We start from the raw sequence: 19,726 nt of genomic DNA, 5'->3' as shown, positions 1-19,726 counted from the left end.
TGCAGCCACCTCCCCCCCTGGCAAGAGCGGAGACAGGTACAGTGTGCAGACACCTCCCCCCTGGCAAGAGCAGAGACAGGTACAGTGTGCAGCCACCTCCCCCTGGCAAGAGCGGAGACAGGTACAGTGTGCAGCCACCTCCCCCTGGCAAGAGCAGAGACAGGTACAGAGTGCAGACACCTCCCCCCCCCCCCCCTGGCAAGAGCGGAGACAGGTACAGTGTGCAGACACCTCCCCCCTGGCAAGAGCAGAGACAGGTACAGTGTGCAGACACCTCCCCCCTGGCAAGAGCGGAGACAGGTACAGTGTGCAGACACCTCCCCCCTGGCAAGAGCAGAGACAGGTACAGTGTGCAGCCACCTCCCCCTCTGGCAAGAGCTGAGACAGGTACAGAGTGCAGACAACTCCCCCTGGCAAGAGCGGAGACAGGTACTGTGTGCAGACACCTCCCCCTGTCAAGAGCGAGACAGGTACAGTGTGCAGACACCTCCCCCTGTCAAGAGCGAGACAGGTACAGTGTGCAGACACCTCCCCCCTCATAAGAGCGGAGACAGGTACAGTGTGCAGCCACCTCCCCCTGGCAAGAGCGGAGACAGGTACAGTGTGCAGCTGTGGCAAAGGTAGCTGTAAACATACACATGGCATTGCATGCACACAGGAACAATTAATTAGGTGAGGTGAAATGGGGTTTAATGTTGCTTCAAGGCTTTTGCACGAGTGTGTGCCCGTGTGTGCCTGCTTGTACAAGTCCGGACTAACGCCGAATCTTAAAGCAGCATCAGCCATTGTATTACCAACAATTCCAACATGGTCATCAGTGTGACAATCACACAGAGTTGGGTGAAGTGAGGTGAGGTGAGGTGAGGTGAGGTGAGGTGAGGTGAGGTGAGGTGAAATGGGATTTAACGTCACGTCCAAGATTATTGCACTTATATAGCGATGTGCATGTACGTGAGTGTGTTTGTGTGGCTGCTTGTACTAGTCCGGACTGATGCCGATTTATAGTGCTTCCCCACTGAGACACCATGCAGCAGTTTAACATGAATACCCACTCTCAGACACAGTATACTGACTCAGAGCCCACCAGTCCTTATTTTACCATAGGGTACCATATTTTAATGTCTTTTGGTATGACACAGCTGGGGTTCGAATCCCCGACCATCCGCTCTCTCCAGGCAGACGCTCTATCCACTAGACCATGGAGGCTGTTGAACAAATAAGTAGAATAGAATTGACGAAAGGAGTGTTCTGCAAAGTAAAAGACAGGTAGGAGGTCTTGTAGTTCTTAAGACAGTTGCAGAAAGACTCTTCCTAACAACTGAGTCTCATACCTTTTAATCTTCGAGGAAGTGCTGTCTGAAACCCACCTTGTCACTTAGTTACAGAGCTCCAGATAAGCTGCGTATCTGCGTGAAATACGCATCAGAAATGCAGAAATACACAGTAAAATATAATCCAAGCGTATCAAATACGCAACGAACATTACAGATACGCTACAAAAATAAAACATGTGCGTATCATCAAAATATTGTGAAGTAACCCTGCGTATTCGATTAGCAAATCAGCAACTTATTTTGAAATTATAAAGGGGCATTCCGTCAACCTTGCCAAAATCCACGATGACAGTTACATCATGATCATTTGCCATCACACTTTCTTGTGGAAGTATCGTGGTATTTTTGAGTCCTATAAAGCTCTCGAACCCACATGACACCAGTTTGCAGGGACTAGATGAATAGTGTTTTTAAATATTTAACTTAAATACCCACATGTGTAAAAACTAGTGGGTAACAGAAATTTGAATACGCAGGTAGAATTACTGATACCCAATGATTTTAAAATGCATGGGTAAAATACCCACAACACCAAAAGCTTATCTGGAGCTCTGTAGTTCTGTTCAACATCTATCTCAGTGGTGACCTGATAATGCCAACATCCTACCACAGCACTGCACAAGATTAGGTAAATCCGTCTTAAACTCTGAGTATCAAGAATAGTAACTGAAATATTTTGACCATTCAACCAAATGTAACATGATATACATACAAGTGACACACTCATTTCAATGAGTGAGAATTTCCAATTCCTGACAAAAGATGTTTTCTGAACACAAGAAGCAAGAATAAAAAAACGTGTTCACTTGATGAATTCAGACTACTTTGATAACCGAGTCTGACACAAGTCTCAGTCTCAAGTCTCAGTAGCCAGTTAACACAGTCAACAGGCCATTGGTCTCACCATCAACAGTCCAGCAGCGAAAGAGACTGATTGCTTTGTTGTTTAACGCCGCACTCAGCAATATTCCAGCTATATGACAGTGGTCTGTAAATAATTGAGTCTGGACCAGACAATCCAGTGATTAATATCATGAGCATCAATCCACGCAAATGGGAGTGAGTGAGTTTGATTTTACGCCGCTTTTAGCAATATTCCAGCAATATCATGGCGGGGGACACCAGAAATGGGTTTCACACATTGTACCCATGTCGGGAATCGAACCCGGGTCTTCGGCGTGTCTAGCGAACGCTTTAACCACTAGGCTACCCGACCGCCCCCCCACGCAAATGGGACCGATGACATGCATCAACCAAGTCAGCGAGCCTGACCACCCGATCCCGTTAGTCACCTTTTACGACAAGCATAGTTGCCTTTTACAGCAAGCATGGGTTGCTTAAGACCTATTCTACTCGGAATCTTCACGGGTCCCGTGATCAAGTAATCCGAGTAAGTGTCGATATAGACAGTGTCACGTTATTTTCGACCAGATACATTGCATCTTCCCGAGGAAAGTGAGTTAACTGAATATAAACGTCAAGTGGCTCGATCGTGGCACCGCCCGTTGCAGTTACGAGTTATGTCCCTCCTATTGACCAGTCAGATTCCACCTCTCCTTTCACTTGCCACTTCTTTAAACAAAATAACGGCAACCAGTCCAGACGATCTGATTGATAATCAAGATCTTTATTGGAATAAAATGGGTCTTACCTAGTAAAGCACATCAAATCACTTGAACACCTTGATTAATTAGGATGAAAACATTTAGAAAACATCTGCAAATCCTTCAATCGACTAAAATCTGCACGGCAGTTGCCATGTTGTTTATTATCCCAAATTTGATTTCATTCCACAATTTTGATTGGACAATGCATAGACTCCTTAATCCAGCCAGAATACAACTCCATAATTCCAGCCTAGTTCTGCAAAGGAGGAAACTGGACTTTTAAATTCACTGAACTCCCTTGCCTCAGGGAGATGCAGAGAAGATGTTTTCGAATAAAACTGAGTCGTCGTTCAACTAGAAGGTGTTAGCGGGTGTTTCAAGTAGGAGTATGAGCCATGAAACATGAAACACCCCTCAACAACTCAGAGCTGCCGAGTCATCAGGAGGTACACATGGACACCATCAGGGGCTTGGACGTGGATGATCGTTACATACAAAACCAGATCCTGAAAACACCAGCATGTTCAGTTGTAATCTTTTCCTTTTGTGGGAGATGCGCAGATTCATGAAATATTTTGTTCACTTTTGTGATAGGACAATGTATCCATCTTCCCGAATTTAAAAGTCCACTTTCCACCCTTGCCAATCTAGGCTAGAATTGTGGAGTTGTATTTAGGCTGGACTAACGAGACTAAGCATGGTCCAATCAATCGTGGAACAAAATCAACATTTGGTTCATAAACAACATGGCGATTGCCTTGCAGATTTCCATAGATTGCAGAATTTGCAGAGCATGTGTACTTTCAACTGGTGGAAATTAAGGTGGGTGGCAACTGAGACCAGTGCAAGCTGAGGCTCTGGTGGCAACTGAGGCCGGTTCAAACTGAGGCCAGTGCCAACTGAAGCTTGTGGTAACTGAGGCTGGTGGCAATTGAGGCAGGTAGCAACTGAGACCAGTGCAAGCTGAGGCTTGTGCCAACTGAGGCTGGAGTCTGGTGGCTGGCTGCAACTGAGGCAAGTGATAAATGAGGCTGACGACAACTGAGGCAGGTGGTAACCGAGGCTCTCTTGTGGTTTGTGGCAACTGAGGCTGGTGTCTGCCAGCAACTCAGGCAGGTTGGAACTGAGACAGGATGGCAACCTAGGCTGGTGGCAACTAAGGCCTCTGAGGTCATTCAGGTCGTTGTCAACACCCCTTTATGGGATTCCCTCCACGGTCGAAATTACAACGTGGAGGGACCCTGATGTGTTGATGACTTGAATGTAAATAACAGCAACAAAATCCATTCCGCAATCATAAGAAATCTCTACTTAATGAAGAGTCCTTTAGGATACGTGAGTGCATACTTTCCAGGTGGACTAGTTATCAGACCAGGTTGTTGTAATATATATACTTTTTTTTGTGGCTTGTGGCAACTGAGGCTGGTGTCTGCCAGCAACTCAGGCAGGTTGGAACTGAGACAGGATGGCAACTGAGGCTTGTGGCAACTGAGGCTTGTGGCAACTGAGGCTGGCTGCAACTGAGCCAGGATGGCAACTAAGACAAACCCAATTACTTTCAATTAACAGAAACACATGCAGTAAATGGAAAACTTGTTTGAAAACAGCACGCGTAAATACCCAATGAAGCTTTTGCAGCATGTGTACAACAGAGCTAATTTCCGAAACACAATTACGAGCCAATTTACTTTCCGAGTCAAGCCCATACTTAGAACTGTTACATACATCTAAAACATCATTTATTTTTTTTCAAATCTTAAAATGCTTACTCATTTTGGCAAAACCTCAATAGAGTAATAAATGGATGAGTGTAAAAATATTAGTTACCCAACGAAAAATGTAATAACCCAATTAAAATAGAAACCTAGAGTAAAAACTCAATTGCTCAAAAAGTTATCTGGAGCTCTGCCACTGACAATTAGTAGCACGATAGAGAAGATGAGACCATTGTTGCAAATTCCACTCCCACGCGATGTGCAGCAAGAGATGCACGTACTTTTCTAAAGGTACAATATATCCCACAATTCATCAGTATGAACATCAAAGCCATTGAATATGTAACCCACAATATCAGTTTGTAAACACAGATACACAGAAAAAAGTGAAAGCCTAAAATTTATGGTATTACATCCATTTCTGTCTCACACTACAACACGCTGAATATGGCTGTCCAAGTGGTGGGAAATGCATGAGCTCGTGACATGGATCAAATAGAGTAACCTCCCCTAGCAATGACTAGTTACCGTATTTTCTTGAGTATAGTGCGCACCCATGTATAATGCGCACCCCCCTCTAGCGGGTTTAATATTTTGGAAAAAAAGAAATTTGAATAATATGTGCAGAAAAAAATTACACCATACCCTTTCAGCGAAGTCCGGCAAACGAACGGGTGTTGTGAAACTTTGTCAGTACAAATTCGAAATTTGAGATAAAAAAATCACCAGACATGTTTATTTACCGATTAAATAGTGTTTATTGTTCTGCTAGGCATTGATTTATATCTAGGGATTAAGATTACCTTGTGTATTTTCTCGTAAAGTAATCCGGAAACGGCAATCAGCTGTACACACGTTTTCTTGGAATCGACCGGTGATTCGGTCAAGACACACCCAATGATATAACTTTATAGGATTTTTAATGCAAGGATCGGCAACAATTGTATCTGAAACTATTTTTTTTATCAGGAATAATATATTCCATTATTTTCTTAATTATATGCAGCCTTTACTAAACATATTTAAAATAATAATAACCCTAAGCGAAGCAGCTGATCGCTACCGTATCGCTACACAGGTTAACGTGTGAAGCTGGAAGCACAGGTCTAATGTGCATCTTCCTTTCAGATGCTTATCAAAGGGGACCAGCACCGAAACGAACGTATTTAGTCGTTGAAAGGAAAATTGTACGTCAAAACGAACAGGTGAAATATCACATTATTATAAAATAGGTGAGGTGAGGTGAGTTGAAATTGGGTTTAACGTCGCGTCCAAGATTATTGCACTTCTGTAGCGACGTGCATGTACGTGTGTGTTTGTGTGGCTGCTTGTACTTGTCCGGACTGATGCCGATTTATAGTGCTAGCTCACTGAGATACCATGCCGCAGTTTAACATGAATACCCCACTCAGACACATTATACTGACTCCGAGCCGACCAGTCCTTGTTTTAGCCCCTGAATGCCGAGCGCCAGACAGGGTAACAACAAGTACCATCTTTTAACGTCTTTTGGTATGACCCGGCCGGGGATCGAACCCTGGACCTTCCACTTTCTGGGCGGACGCTCTACCTCTAGACCACGGAGGCGGTCTTTTATAAAATAGCATGGTTTAATCATTTGCAAAGTATTTAACAAATGGACACAAAATAGAACTAACTACATCAGTAAATTTATATTTTCACTTAGGATTTGCTTAACATACAATTCCTAACAGATAAATGGATAGAAATCTGATGTTAAATATAATTATGTAAGGCTTTTCTTTCGACACTGCAAACTTGTTTTTCATAATGCCATGATTTTCTTGGAACGGATTTTGGCACTAACGATTCAGCTTTTTATAATGCCAACCTGGTTTTAATCCCTATTCCAATGTCCCATTTCCCTATCCATAATGCCAAGTGTTGGAGGTAACGTCACCAATATGTATCATTATCGTTCTCCTCTCAGGTGCATTGATCTCAGTTGTGTTCACAGTTAATCCTCTTTTTATCTTTGCTAATAATTAAAGCTTAAATGACCGGCGCTTTCTTTGCTACTAATTGCTTCAATTTCTTTGACAATTATTGACTGACATGTTATTGTTAGACAATGCACCAAGCCACACTATCCCTACGGACGTGCAATATACTAAGGACACAATATACTGACTCCGAGCGGACCAGTCCTTGCTTTAGCCCAGATAGGGTAACAACAAGTACCATCTTTTAACGTCTTTTGGTATGACGCGGACGGGGATCGAACCCCGGACCTTCTGCTCTCCAGGCCAACGCTCTACCACTAGACCACAGAGGTGGTACCCGAGCGTTCATACTCTCCATAGACTAGAGCTGAGACAGGTGTGGTAGATGATTGTGGTAGACGGGTCTGGTAGATGAGTGTGGTAGATTGGTCTGGTAGATGAGTGAGGTAGATGAGTGTGGTAGATGAGTGTGGTAGACAGGTCTGGTAGACGGTTGTGGCAGACGGGTCTGGTAGATGAGTGTGGTAGACGGTTGTGACAGATGGGTGTGGTAAATGAGTGTGGCAGACAGTTGAGGTAGAAGGGTGAGGTAGATGGGTCTGGTAGATGAGTGTGGCAGACGGGTCTGGTAGATGGGTCTGGTAGATGAGTGTGGTAGACGGGTCTGGTAGATGAGTGTGGTAGACGGTTGTGGCAGATGGTTGTGGTAAATGAGTGTGGCAGACAGTTGAGGTAGAAGGGTGAGGTAGATGGGTCTGGTAGATGAGTGTGGCAGACGGGTCTGGTAGACGGGTCTGGTAGATGAGTGTGGTAGACGGGTCTGGTAGATGAGTGTGGTAGACGGTTGTGGCAGACGGGTGTGGTAGATGAGTGTGGCAGACGGGTGTGGTAGATGGGTGTGGTAGATGAGTGTGGTAGATGGGTGTGGCAGACGGGTGTGGCAGACGGGTGTGGTAGATGGGTGTGGTAGACGGGTGTGGTAGACGGTTGTGGTAGACGGGTGTGGTAGATGAGTGTGGTAGACGGGTATGGTAGATGAGTGTGGTAGACGGGTGTGGTAGATGGGTGTGGTAGACGGGTGTGGTAGACGGGTGTGGTAGACGGTTGTGGTAGACGGGTGTGGTAGATGAGTGTGGTAGATGAGTGTGGTAGACGGGTGTGGTAGATGAGTGTGGCAGACGAGTGTGGTAGACGGGTCTGGTAGATGAATGTGCTAGACAAGTGTGGCAGATGGGTGAGGTAGATGGGTGAGGTAGACGGGTGAAGTCTACAGCCGAGGCGAGGCTACCTGTACACGTCCAGATGTGATCAGATGTCATTTCATACACACCAGGAACAAATATTTTTTAATTGGTTGATCACAGGGGTGTTCCATAAAGGAATCGAAAGGCTGGGAGTCCTGATGTCTTGAGAAAGATGTTTGGAACAGTCTGTCATAAGTGAACCTCATACTTAAAGTTCAGTTTGAAACTTACCTTGTCACTTAGCTCTGTTCAACATCCATCCTAGGCTAGACTGATACTGTCAACATCCTACCACAGCACTGCACATGATTAGGAATATCTACCCTTAACTCTGAGTTGTTGTTGTTGGTTTGTTGTTTAACGCCGCACTCAGCAACATTCCAGCTATTTCATGGAGGTCTGTAAATAATCGAGTCTGGACCAGACAATCCAGTGACTGATATCATGAGCATCAATCCACGCAATTGGGATCTATGACATGCATCAACCAAGTCAGCGAGCCTGACCACCCAATCCTGTTAGTCGCCTTACGACAAGCATAGTCACCTTTTACGGCAAGCATGGGTTGCTGAAGACCTATTCTACCCCAGAATCTTCACAGGTCCTTTAACTCCGAGTTTCAAGAATACTAACTGAAATATTTTGATGAGTTGGCCATTCAACCAAATGTAATATGATACTTCTTCAGACATACCAGTGAGATCTGACACACTCAATGAGAAAGGATTTCCTGTTTCAAAGTCATTCAAACAATTCCCTGACAAAAGATGCTCTCCAAAAACGACCTGAAAAGATGCTTCACAATACAACCGAGTCATCGTTCAACTAGAAGATGTTAGCGGGTGTTTCAAGTAGGAGTATGAGCCATGAAACATAAAACACCCCTCAACACCTCGGAGCTGCCGAGTCATCAGGAGGTACACATGGACACCATCAGGGACTTGGAAGTGGATGATCGTTACACACAAAACAAGATCCTGATAACACCAGCACGTAAAGTTGTAATCTTTGCATTATGCTGGATATGAGTTGATTTCAGAAACACTTTGTATTTGTTAGTGATAGGACAAAGTATTCATCTTCCTGAGGCAAGGGAGTTAACGGTCTTTAACAATCCAGTCATGCTGGATATGAGCTGATTTCAGAACCGCTTTGTATACGTCAGTGATAGCATACATGGATATGGAGTATAACAGAGGGTGTCAATTCCTGCACATGAAGCGGTGTAATTGGCAGGTGTTGGAGAAGGTAGCCACACCCGAAGCAGAAATAGTATTTTGTTAATTTCAATGACTTATAAACAAACACGACGTTCAATTCACATGTGTAAGGCCCTTTTTGAAATAGTTGATAGTTGACCGACAAGTATATAATGCACCAATATAACAGCTGTTAAAGTGAGATAAAGAGCAGAAAATAAATCTTGATTCAGTATGACGGGGAACATGTTTGCCTTAAACAAATAATTCTTATAATATAAATTTGTTTTACCTTCAGTTTTGATTACCGCATCTGGATAGGTAACACCAGGTTGACATGGTCGCTGATGGTGAAGGAGGAATTTCAGTTTCACTGCTTGACTGTTGATGGTGAGACCAATGGAAGCTGGAGGCTGAGGATGAGGCTTGTGGCAACAGAGAATGGACGGCAACTGAGGCTGGTGAGTGAGGCTGGTGACCTATCGCTGCTTTTTCAGATGAATGCGTCCTGGTCCCTCATTATAACACCTGAAGTGGTAAGCAGATTCCGTTAACACAGGTAGAACCAGGAAGGAAACATCTATTCCTTAAACAACATATACACTTATCTACTTCAAAAATCTACCAGCAACATCTTCAGAAACACATAATCTTGTCTGTAGATCTTAAAAATGTCATAACTTAAAGAAAAATTAAAAGCGATTGCTTGATAATTATGAGCATATTTCAGCACATTTTTAACAATAAAGCTCTTCAAAGAATTACACTTGTGCATTCAGAGTTTACTATTTGTTACGTTTTCAAATCTTGCAGAAATCCACAGATTCATTGTTCCCAGACGTACATGTTTGAAAATGTCGAAATTGAGAAAGATACTCTTCACACACAAATCTCATATCAAATCACAGTTTTTTTTCGAGGAGATAGTACTGAACACCACTCAGACAGTACACTGACTCTGAGCCGACCTTGTTTCAGCCCCTTAAGCAGAGTAAGAGCACTGATATCACAAGAAGAGTCTGTATAGTAAACTACGGTTATAACGAACTGAAAGGGACCACTAATTTTAGTTCGTTATAACCGTAGTTCATTATAAACATATATATACAACATACGGACAGGATCAAAAGGCAGTTTGTAAGATCCGTCAGTTTGTTATAAGCGTGTTCGTTATAAACGTAGTTTACTGTATTTCTATATCATGTAAATAAAAACAAGAAACACCCAATTGTAAATCTGATATAAAATGGTCATGCGTTTGTACGTATTTTGGGACGAAGGCTTTTTAAGACTGAATGAAACTGTCCGTGTATCATCTTCCAGAGGCAACGGAATTAACTGACTATGAAAGGTCCAGTTTCCACCGGACAAGATTGCCAAATACCTGGCACACTGACAATTTACATTTTCACTGCTAATTTTCACTACTAATTAGTGTTTGGTGTAACAGCCATTAAAGTAATCATTTAAAGATATTTTTTTACTTAGTGTGCGATCGATACTTGTGTCGAGAAGTAAGATGCATCGGTGTATCGTCCCATCACTAGTAGTAACTCGTTATTGGAACAGCAACAGTCAATGAAAAACAAAGATTGCATTTGAGAATGAGTGAGTGAGTTGGTTTTAACGCAGCTTTGAACAGAATTCCACTTATATCACGGCATGTCAGCTTAGTGTGGGAGGGAGGAAAGCCTGAAGTGATGCAGGTCTCGTTGGGTGAAACCCACAAACATGGCACTGAGAAACCTAGAAAAAATCATTGTGAACCCGGATTTGAACCCTCATTTACAGGCTTCTGGCGTGCCAAAGGAACTCTGCACAGCGAATTGCGGTGCCTTGGGCAACTGGGCCACCCACGTCCCTGTATGTGACAATTGAGCAGCCTAATGTATTATTGTCAGATTATTATTACTTCAGTTGGTCGGTTTGTTGTTTAACGCCGCACTCAGCAATATTCCAGCTATATGGACCAGACAATCCAGTGATTGATATCATGAGCATCGATCCACGCAATTGTGTTCGATGACATGCATCAACCAAGTCAGCGAGGCTGACCACCCGATCCCGTTAGTCGCCTTTTACGGCAAGCATTGGTTGCTGAAGACCTATTCTACCCAGGAATCTTCACGGGTCATTTTATTTTTTATGGCGGTACAGCTAAATGCAAGTCAGTACTGGACAAACCAGTAGTTCTACAATCGTTGGGTGCGGAAGTCTGTATTAACATGAAATCTCAATAAATAACAAATGATTAATAAAAAAAGCTCATCGAAGTCCTTTGCGCTTTGTCTAAAATATGTTTCAGCTCCTGGCAAGGCTGTAGCTGCTGCTGCTGCTGTTGTAGCCGCCTCGGAGTGCGTTTCTGGTGTCAGGCAGCCGTTGTTGGTGCTGCTGCTGTTGCTGTTGTTGACAGCCTGCAAAAAAATATCCATTGGAAAAATAGAATAGAATAACATTGTCTTATAATAAAGAAATAACTGATATATGTGAGTGTTTGTCAGCTTGTTTGTTTGTTTGTTTGTTGTTTGATGCAGTCTGTCAACTTGGCTACCGGAGACATGAAATGCACGAAGCCATCGCCGCGCATTAGCACGTGCACTTTCACAGTCAGGATCAAACCAGTTACGTCTCTTGTTTGATTGACAGTTGATTGATGTGGACGGATTAATTTTACAATGGCTGGCACATTTTGATAACATTTTGTAAACAAATCAGTTGCACTGTTTACCTTGTTAAAGGCTACTGCATCGTCGAATGCTGAATGTATCTCTGTCGATCGGTTATTCCAGTTGTCAACATACGTCGACTGATTTTCATCTTTCCATTCGTATATGGTCCTTGTTGATAAAAGACCATGGGAATTGACACTTGATGAAGTTTTTACTTTGAGAGAAAATGTAATTGGTAGGTGAGTGGAATCAACTTGATCTCCGATTTGAAAAGATGATATCATCGGGAACGAGGTTTCAAATATCAGTACATAGTCAATAACACTTTGACCATTGTTAGCAAAGCAAGTATGATTGCCCACCCCAGCATCCCCACCGACACGACCATTGCAGATTCTGAGACCTGTAGTTTTACAGAGACCAAGTAGGTGTTGTCCTCTTTTATTTAAGACGTTATCTTGAGAGTGTCGTGGTATGAAATTACTGTCCTCCACATAGTGTACATCTTCATCTGTTGGCAAGTGGGTAGTGTCATCGTTTTCAATATAATCATGAGCACAACCTGTCCGGGCATTGAAGTCTCCCATAATATAGATATGACAATCTGGAGAATCAGTTTTTAAATTGTTGATATCATTATCAAGGGTGTCAAAGATATTTTCAAGAGAGTAAACACTAGAGTTAGGTGGAGAGTAATATATGAGTGCAAGGAATAAAGTTTCACAACATGTTTCGAATTTAAGCCATAGGATATTTTCGGAATCATTTTGGAATACAGAGCAAAATTCACTTATGTCATCACTCACCAGATACAGAGGTCCTCCAGAATTCCTGATAGCATTACAATGTTTACTCCTCAATTTCCGGAATTGAGAAAAGGCATTAAACACAAATACATCTGTCTCATCAGCCCAGGTTTCCACGAGGCTAACGATATGGAATTTGGCAATGTATTGCTTGAATGATGGCACATTTAGTTTTGATTTCAGACCCTCTATATTCCAGCACATGAATATAATGTCCGTCTCTTTGTCGGACGGGCCTTGGCCAGTCTGCTATTGTTCAGAAAGTGTGTCTTCATCTCAACAATAAGCAGAGCTGGGCAGAGGAGGGCGACGTTTGATGTGTTTCACGAGTTGAAGTTTAGACGAGTCTGTATCGTCCAGCTTGAAGAGGTCGTCGTCAATTTGCAGTTTGGTGTATCTCATCATAGATAATTTATTGTTCTGTCGAGCCTCATTCATAAAAGGTTTCAGTTTATTTCTGACCTTGCGTTCTTCCTCCGTAAAGTCATTGGAGATATGTATCTTACTACATTTCAGATTTCGGGAAGAACCCATCACCTGAGATTTGTGTTTTGGGTGTGTGAACGTCACGAGGACTGGTCTGGGTTCCGGGGTTTTAGTCGTCAGTCTTCTTGCTGAAAGCACTCCTACATTTTCATCAGAAGGCTTCAATTTGTTTATAATAATTTCATTTACTTTTTTCTTCAGTTTGGTCATAAGTTTCTCTCGTAGTTTCTTCCACATTATAAAAAATAATGTTATTTCTTTTACTTTAGCTCTCAATGTTATTTATTTTACGTGTCAAGTATGAAACTTGTTCTTTTAGGGCAGAATTCTCATTACCCATCGCTTGGAAATCCTGTTCAAAGCAATTTATCCGGTTAGACAGTGTTAAGAAATTGTCACTCATATCCTTTCTCATACCTCGAATTTCTTTCAGAAGTTCACTGTTACTGGGTTCGGAGTTTGGAGGTTTGGTGGTTTTTCTCGTCATTCTACTTTTACCTGTATCTTCTGGGCCGGGGCCTGGGTTTAGGTTGATATCATTACCCAGCTGGATAAGAAGCATAACACTCACGACGACGGCTGCTCTCACAAGCCTACCTGTACCTGCCGGCACGTGCATCATGGCGACACGCATGGCTTGAGCCAATTTCGCTCGGCGACCCATAAATGCGATAAATGTTGAAGCAAAACTGCCAACACTTCTATACGTTGCTAGATCACACCCCATACTTGTTTGTCATTAGGGTTCAATACATAAAGGGGTTGTTGAAGTAGTATAGACGACTTCTACTGCATTTTCATCAGAGCTGCTTTTCGTGCTTGCTCTCACCTCGCCGCCAGTGAGGAACTGACATTTCCATACATGACACCCACATCTGTTTGTGATATTCATGGACAGTCGTGAATATTATGAGTTGCGCATTCATTGACACTATAATTTCCTTCCCAGTTTATATACTTGTGCAGTAAGCAGTGACCTTGAGCTTTGAACTTTCACCTTGTTGTGAATTATGTGACTGCATGTACCGTTTCCTATTCGTGATTGACTATCCTTGCTCAAGAAACTGTAACAGACTTTATACTCAAAAACCCTTAGACCCGAGAACGTCCAGTTCATTTGTGGCAAAAATTACAGACAATGAAAATTGATATTTAGGCCCGCACAAAAGGCAGACAAATTTATTACAAGGTATATATAAACGCCTAAGCGTACAATTAGCCAATCAAAAATTGTATGAAATAAGCCACAAAGGTGGGGGAATCGACGCATACATGCACATGACTAAGAAAAAGAAACCTAAATAGCGAGATAGAGAGGAGGAGGCTTGGGAGGAGGTGGTTTTAAGTTGCTAAAATGAGACAGGGCAAAACACGTCTGGAGCGGGCTGCTATCCAAGCGGAGATGCGCGTTAATCAGAAAGCTAACGTGGATGACGTCACCGTTTACGTCAAATCTTTTTAGTGACGTATTGATTCCCGCCATGAGGTGTAACCGGGCAGCGCACATGAAGCGCAACTGGGTTTTTTCCCATAAAACAATTTTTTTGAAAAAAATTGCATTTATGGAAGCTTCCTTCATGTACATATGATACTAACAGTTGCTGCTGATTGTCTTCCGTTCTGTGATATTGCTACTCCATTGTTTTCGTAATTGTAAATACGCATTCCTATTTTCATCCCTGTAACTTGATATTTGTAACTTGATAATATGTTATACCTGAGTTATTCACTAGTTCATCGTGTCGGCTGATAAACTGTTGTATATTGGTGTTACCTAGTAAGTCATTACCATGTAACCTTAGTTAATTACCTGCTGTTACTTAGTTAGTACTACAATAAAGTTGTACTGTGTAAACTTAGTATATATATATATATATATATACATATTTAATTGTTGTTTACTCTGCAAGTATTTTGTTGTATCTTCTTTCACTTAGTCTACACGTCTACCATGTGGTGTTTATCTTAGCCATGGTTTCTTAGTTGTTTTCAATTACTTAGTTTGCTATTTTGTTATTCGGTTATCATTTTTCTTGTAAACTTCTTTGATTGTGTGAATGAAATAAACATGCAGTTGCTAGATTTGTTTCAAAATAAACAGGTAATTACTTAACTAATTTTGGCCTTCGCTATTGCATCTCTTAGCTTTAGGAGATCTATGACAGATAGCGAATCTAACTGCAATCCTTGTTTTAACCTAGCCCGGGCTGGGGCATGGTCTTGACATTCTAATAACACATGAGCAATGGTTTCAGCCTGATTGCAAGATGAACAAACTTTGTCACAGTGTCATGTTGTTAAGAATTTTTGGTCAGATTTTTGTATTTACTTGACTCATATCTTGCATAGAAAAATCCTTATAACTGACAACGAGCTCCTCTTTGGTACCTCTGATGTATTAATTAACCATTTGATTGTAGCTGCTAAAAGATTTATCTTTGTCCAGTGTATTAAGAATGAAAATGTTGACTTTGTTGCTTTTAAGAACACAATAAGAAGTATCTATGACGTTGAATATCATATTGCACGTAGAAAAAACGACTTCTCTGCCTTTAATAGAAAATGGGCTTTGTTTCCTCAAACTGCAAAATAACTTATTCACTTGATGTTTGCAACATAATTTGATGTACCATAAATACCGCATCTTCTTAATTGTATACATAAATATGCCTTCATCTGTACCATGATGTGGATTATGCCTTCTTCTGTACCATGATGTGGATTATGCTTTAGGCCTCCTCTGTACCATATCCTTTTGAGAAAGACCGATATTCATAAAGCTGTATTGCTTTCCGAGTGCTTATGTATCATATGTAATGACTGAATAAAAATTTAAAAAACCCAAAAAACTTTGTCACAGTGCTTTTTGTGACCGAGTCTGAGGCGTGAGATAGCAATTTCAATTTTCCTTTCATCTAAGTATGAGTTTGGCTTTTGTTGGACCTTGGGTTGAATTGTGTATAGCCGTCTGCCCATCTTACTTGCGTCCCATTGGGCTTGCCATCGTCCTGCTATGGAAGCTTTGATTTTGCTTTTTATCTCTAGTTTACTAAAGGGAATAGGTTGTATATTTGCTGTATCTAGAGCTAGCTTCGCCAGTGAGTCTGCTTTTTCATTTCCATGAATATCTTTGAGAGGGGATCCAACACAGCTCTACCTGTTGCCCTTGGTCCGATAGTTTTGTATATTAGTATAGCATATTGTTGACTGTGTTTGGCCTGGAGTTTGAGTTTCTGTCACTGATGGCTTGAAGTGCACTTAGCGAGTCTGATAGGACGACTGCCTTTGCTTCCGGAAGTTCCGGTATGAGTTGGAGTGCATGATGAATTGCCTCCAATTCAGCCGTGAATACTGACTGACCATCAGGAAAGCGAACTGAATGTGCTTGGGGTTTGGAGCTGTTCATATGGATCCCATAACCAGCATTTTTGTTGATAGGATTCTTGGATCCATCATGTATGTGTGGGCCCAGCTGTCCCAGGTAGTTTGAATTTTAGTGATAGCTACTTATCGTAGTAGGGTTGGGTTTTCTTTGAGTTCACGTACTAATATCCCAGATTGCTTTAGTGAGGGGTGTTGTCGAGCTAGGGCTTCATCTCGAGTGTGTTTGTCTTGCCATATCTTTTTAACCAAAGGGATTGATGTTCGTCCCCAAAACGTTCTCCAGTTTCTACTTGTAGTGCTTCTAGTGAAGTGCCTGTTGCTGCGCCTGTGGCCAGCATTAAGGCTTTGTATTGTATTCTGTCTAGGCTCCTCAAGACAGTATTTGATGCTGAATGAAAGACCTCACAACCATAGTAATTTTTTGATCTGATAAGAGATTTGTAGCTGAGTGTCCCTCCATGTGCCCCAAGATGTGCCTGAAATTGCCCGTAATACGTTCAGGTCTTTTTGACATCTGTTTTCCACATATTCCATACCAAGTGAGGTGTTGATCAAGGTTCACCCCAGGAAATATTGCAGATTTTTCGAATTTGATTAGTTTGCCTTTTATGGAGACACGGGGTATCATTGCATCTTTCCCCCAGTTAGAACTCCCAACAGTTTTTTCACTTTAAAGGGTGAATCCCCATTTATTGCTCCATTGATCTACTCCGTCTAGGGCTGACTGGAGATTGTTTTTTAGATTTGTGAAATATATCTGTGCTTTACCCATATTGCTCCATCATCAGCGAATTTAGAAGTTTGGGTAGGAGAGCTGACATGGTCAAAACGATCATTGATCATGATATTAAACAGGGTTGGGCTTATAGTGCTGCCTTGTGGCGTGCCATTGTCCAGTGCCATAGGATCAGATCGATTGTTCGCTATTTTAACTGACAGCATCCTGTCTTGCAGGAAGCTGTCTATGAAGTTTGCCATGTTCCCTTCTAGTCCATTTCGTGCTAGGTTTGAAAGGAGTCCGTCATGCCATACCATGTCGAAGGCATTGCTGAAGTTCAGAAATACTGCGGCTAGGTATTGTCTGTTTAATTGAGCTTTTTTTATTTCTTTTTTTCCAGTCTTCAAATATGATCTAGACACGAGTGTCCCTTCCTGAAGCCACTTTAGCCAGGTTTTATGTGATTGCCAGTTTCAAGGTGATGCATGAGCCTTTTCGTAACCATGGCTTCCATGGCTTTACACATGTTTGAGGTGAGATGGTTGAGATCGGTCGATAAGAGTTTGGTAGGGGTTCGTCTCTCCCTTGCTTTAGCAGCGGGATAACTGCAGCATGTTTCCATGCTTTTGGGACTTCTTCTTTGGACAATATTGTCTCATACAACTCAGTGAGTAAGCCTTTGGTTTCATCAGGTGGGTTTTTGAATATTTCGTAGCTGGTTGTGTCAAGACACGGTTCTGTGCCTTTTCTATGTTGTATCGCATCATTAAACTATGTCACAGTAAGTGGTATAGTGTATACCAGATGCTGGCTTTGCGGCCGTTTTGAGATTTTAAGCATAAGCATTTTTTCCTGTTTGAATTCTTTGCTGCAATTTGTGTTGCTGCTGACAGACGAGAAGTGCTCAGCTAGAATGTTGGCCTTTTCGTTGACTGTATAGGCGTTGGTTAACTTGGGAATTTCTGTGGGTTTACGCCTGATTGCGTGTATTTTGCTCCAGACTGTTTAAGCATTTGTTTTCTCATTAAGGGATTTGCAGAAGGTCTGCCATGACTCCTATTGAGAATCGTCTATGAGTTGTCTTACTTTTGTCCTGGCTGCTCGGACTTGTTCGAAGGCTGATTTATCCCTTTTTGACCTGTTTAGGGCTTTCTTTCTCACTCGCCTAGCTTTTGCTATTTCCCTGTCCCACCATGGTTTTGTGGTCTATTTTTGGAATTAATTTTTCAGCTGCGGCAATAATTGCTGAGATGAGATGAGGTGGGCTTCCTATGTAGGTGAGTATAGGAAGGTGATCGCTTCCCCAATTGTCGTCATGGACTTGCCATTGGCAATGTGAGGCGAGGTTGTTGGTGGCAATTGTGAGATCAATTGAACTCCACGTGTTGTGGACTTGGTCATAACGTGTGTGACTGCCGTTGATCAGAGTTATGAGATCGTCGTCGTCAACCCATTTCTCTACCATTTTGCCGTATTTGCATGAATCATTCCTGTCTTCACAAAGGGGGCTGTGGGCATTAATAAGTGAGTGAGTGAGTTGGGTTTAACGCCGCTTTTAGCAATATTCCAGCAATATCACGGCGGGGGACACTAGAAATGGGCTTCACACATTGTACCCATGTCGGGAATCGAACCCGGGTCTTCAGCGTGACGAGCGAACGCTATAACCACTAGGCTACCCGACCGCCCCCATTAATTAGTGTTTGAAGGACATTGTTTACATATTTGTATCAAGTGCTGCTCAATAAACAGTGATGTGGAATACATAGTTGTTTGTTTTCTAAGCCCTAAGTTGGTATTTCTGCTATCCAAAATGTCTTATTGTTGATATAAATGCGATGTTTAATAATGCGCGCAAAGACCACTCGAATTTTTCGCATTTAATTCACGCTAGCGTTAATATCAAGATGTGCAGTATGTTGGCAATTTGGTGTATTTTCTGTTGATATTTTCATCGAACTCATCAATAGTGTAGGACTGAGAGATGATAATGTTTTGAATCAAACCGGATCATTGTTACTGTAGATTTTCAAGAGACAAGCTAAAACTCTTCACACATTGCTCCATATCATGAAATATCACATGCAGGCACAGCCTAATACTAGCGACAAAAAACAAATAACATTGACCTAGATTTTACACATGCAAAGTAATAACCTGACCCGTGGAACTGGGCTGCTTCAGGTTTTTGTTAGAATTTGTTCCCCGTCGTCGTCAAATTCCAAATGACTTCCTGGTAGGGTCCTCAGTCTTACGACTTGGTACATTACCTAGGAACCCCTGGGGAATGTTTTTTGACATGGTCGATCTGAAATGGTTTTGGGTCATGAAGCTTTGGGTCACCAGTAATGTTTCCATCCAGACTACAATGCACATGTTGTGCTTTTTATTTGCCTTTTGAGGTGCCAACATGAAATTCATGTAATGGAGGCGTAATCATATAGCATCTGTAGTAGTTTGTTACAAGTATTTACCTGTTGTGTACTGAATAGGAGATTTGGTTTGGCCACGGGGCTTCTCTGTTTTTGCTGTATCCAACAAACACTTATCTAGTTTTCTGTGAGCTACACTCAGAACCTAAATTGCATCCACCCAGATTA

The 19,726-nt window shown here is 42.1% G+C and overlaps 1 protein-coding gene across 1 annotated transcript; it reads right to left on the bottom strand.

Annotated features, from left to right (window-relative positions):
- Positions 1-6,937: 6,937 nt before the first annotated feature.
- LOC139472745 (soluble scavenger receptor cysteine-rich domain-containing protein SSC5D-like) lies at positions 6,938-7,939 on the bottom strand. The gene has a single exon (XM_071255212.1). The coding sequence runs from the start codon at positions 7,937-7,939 to the stop codon at positions 6,938-6,940; it is 1,002 nt and encodes a 333-aa protein (XP_071111313.1).
- Between the last annotated feature and the right edge of the window lie 11,787 nt (positions 7,940-19,726).

The sequence above is a fragment of the Haliotis cracherodii genome, unplaced genomic scaffold (assembly GCF_022045235.1).
Source record: "Haliotis cracherodii isolate W230 unplaced genomic scaffold, xgHalCrac1.p SCAF_25, whole genome shotgun sequence".
Taxonomy (NCBI): domain Eukaryota; kingdom Metazoa; phylum Mollusca; class Gastropoda; order Lepetellida; family Haliotidae; genus Haliotis; species Haliotis cracherodii.
The sequence above is the reverse complement of the archived record's forward strand: the minus strand, read 5'-3'. Positions and strand labels throughout refer to the sequence as shown.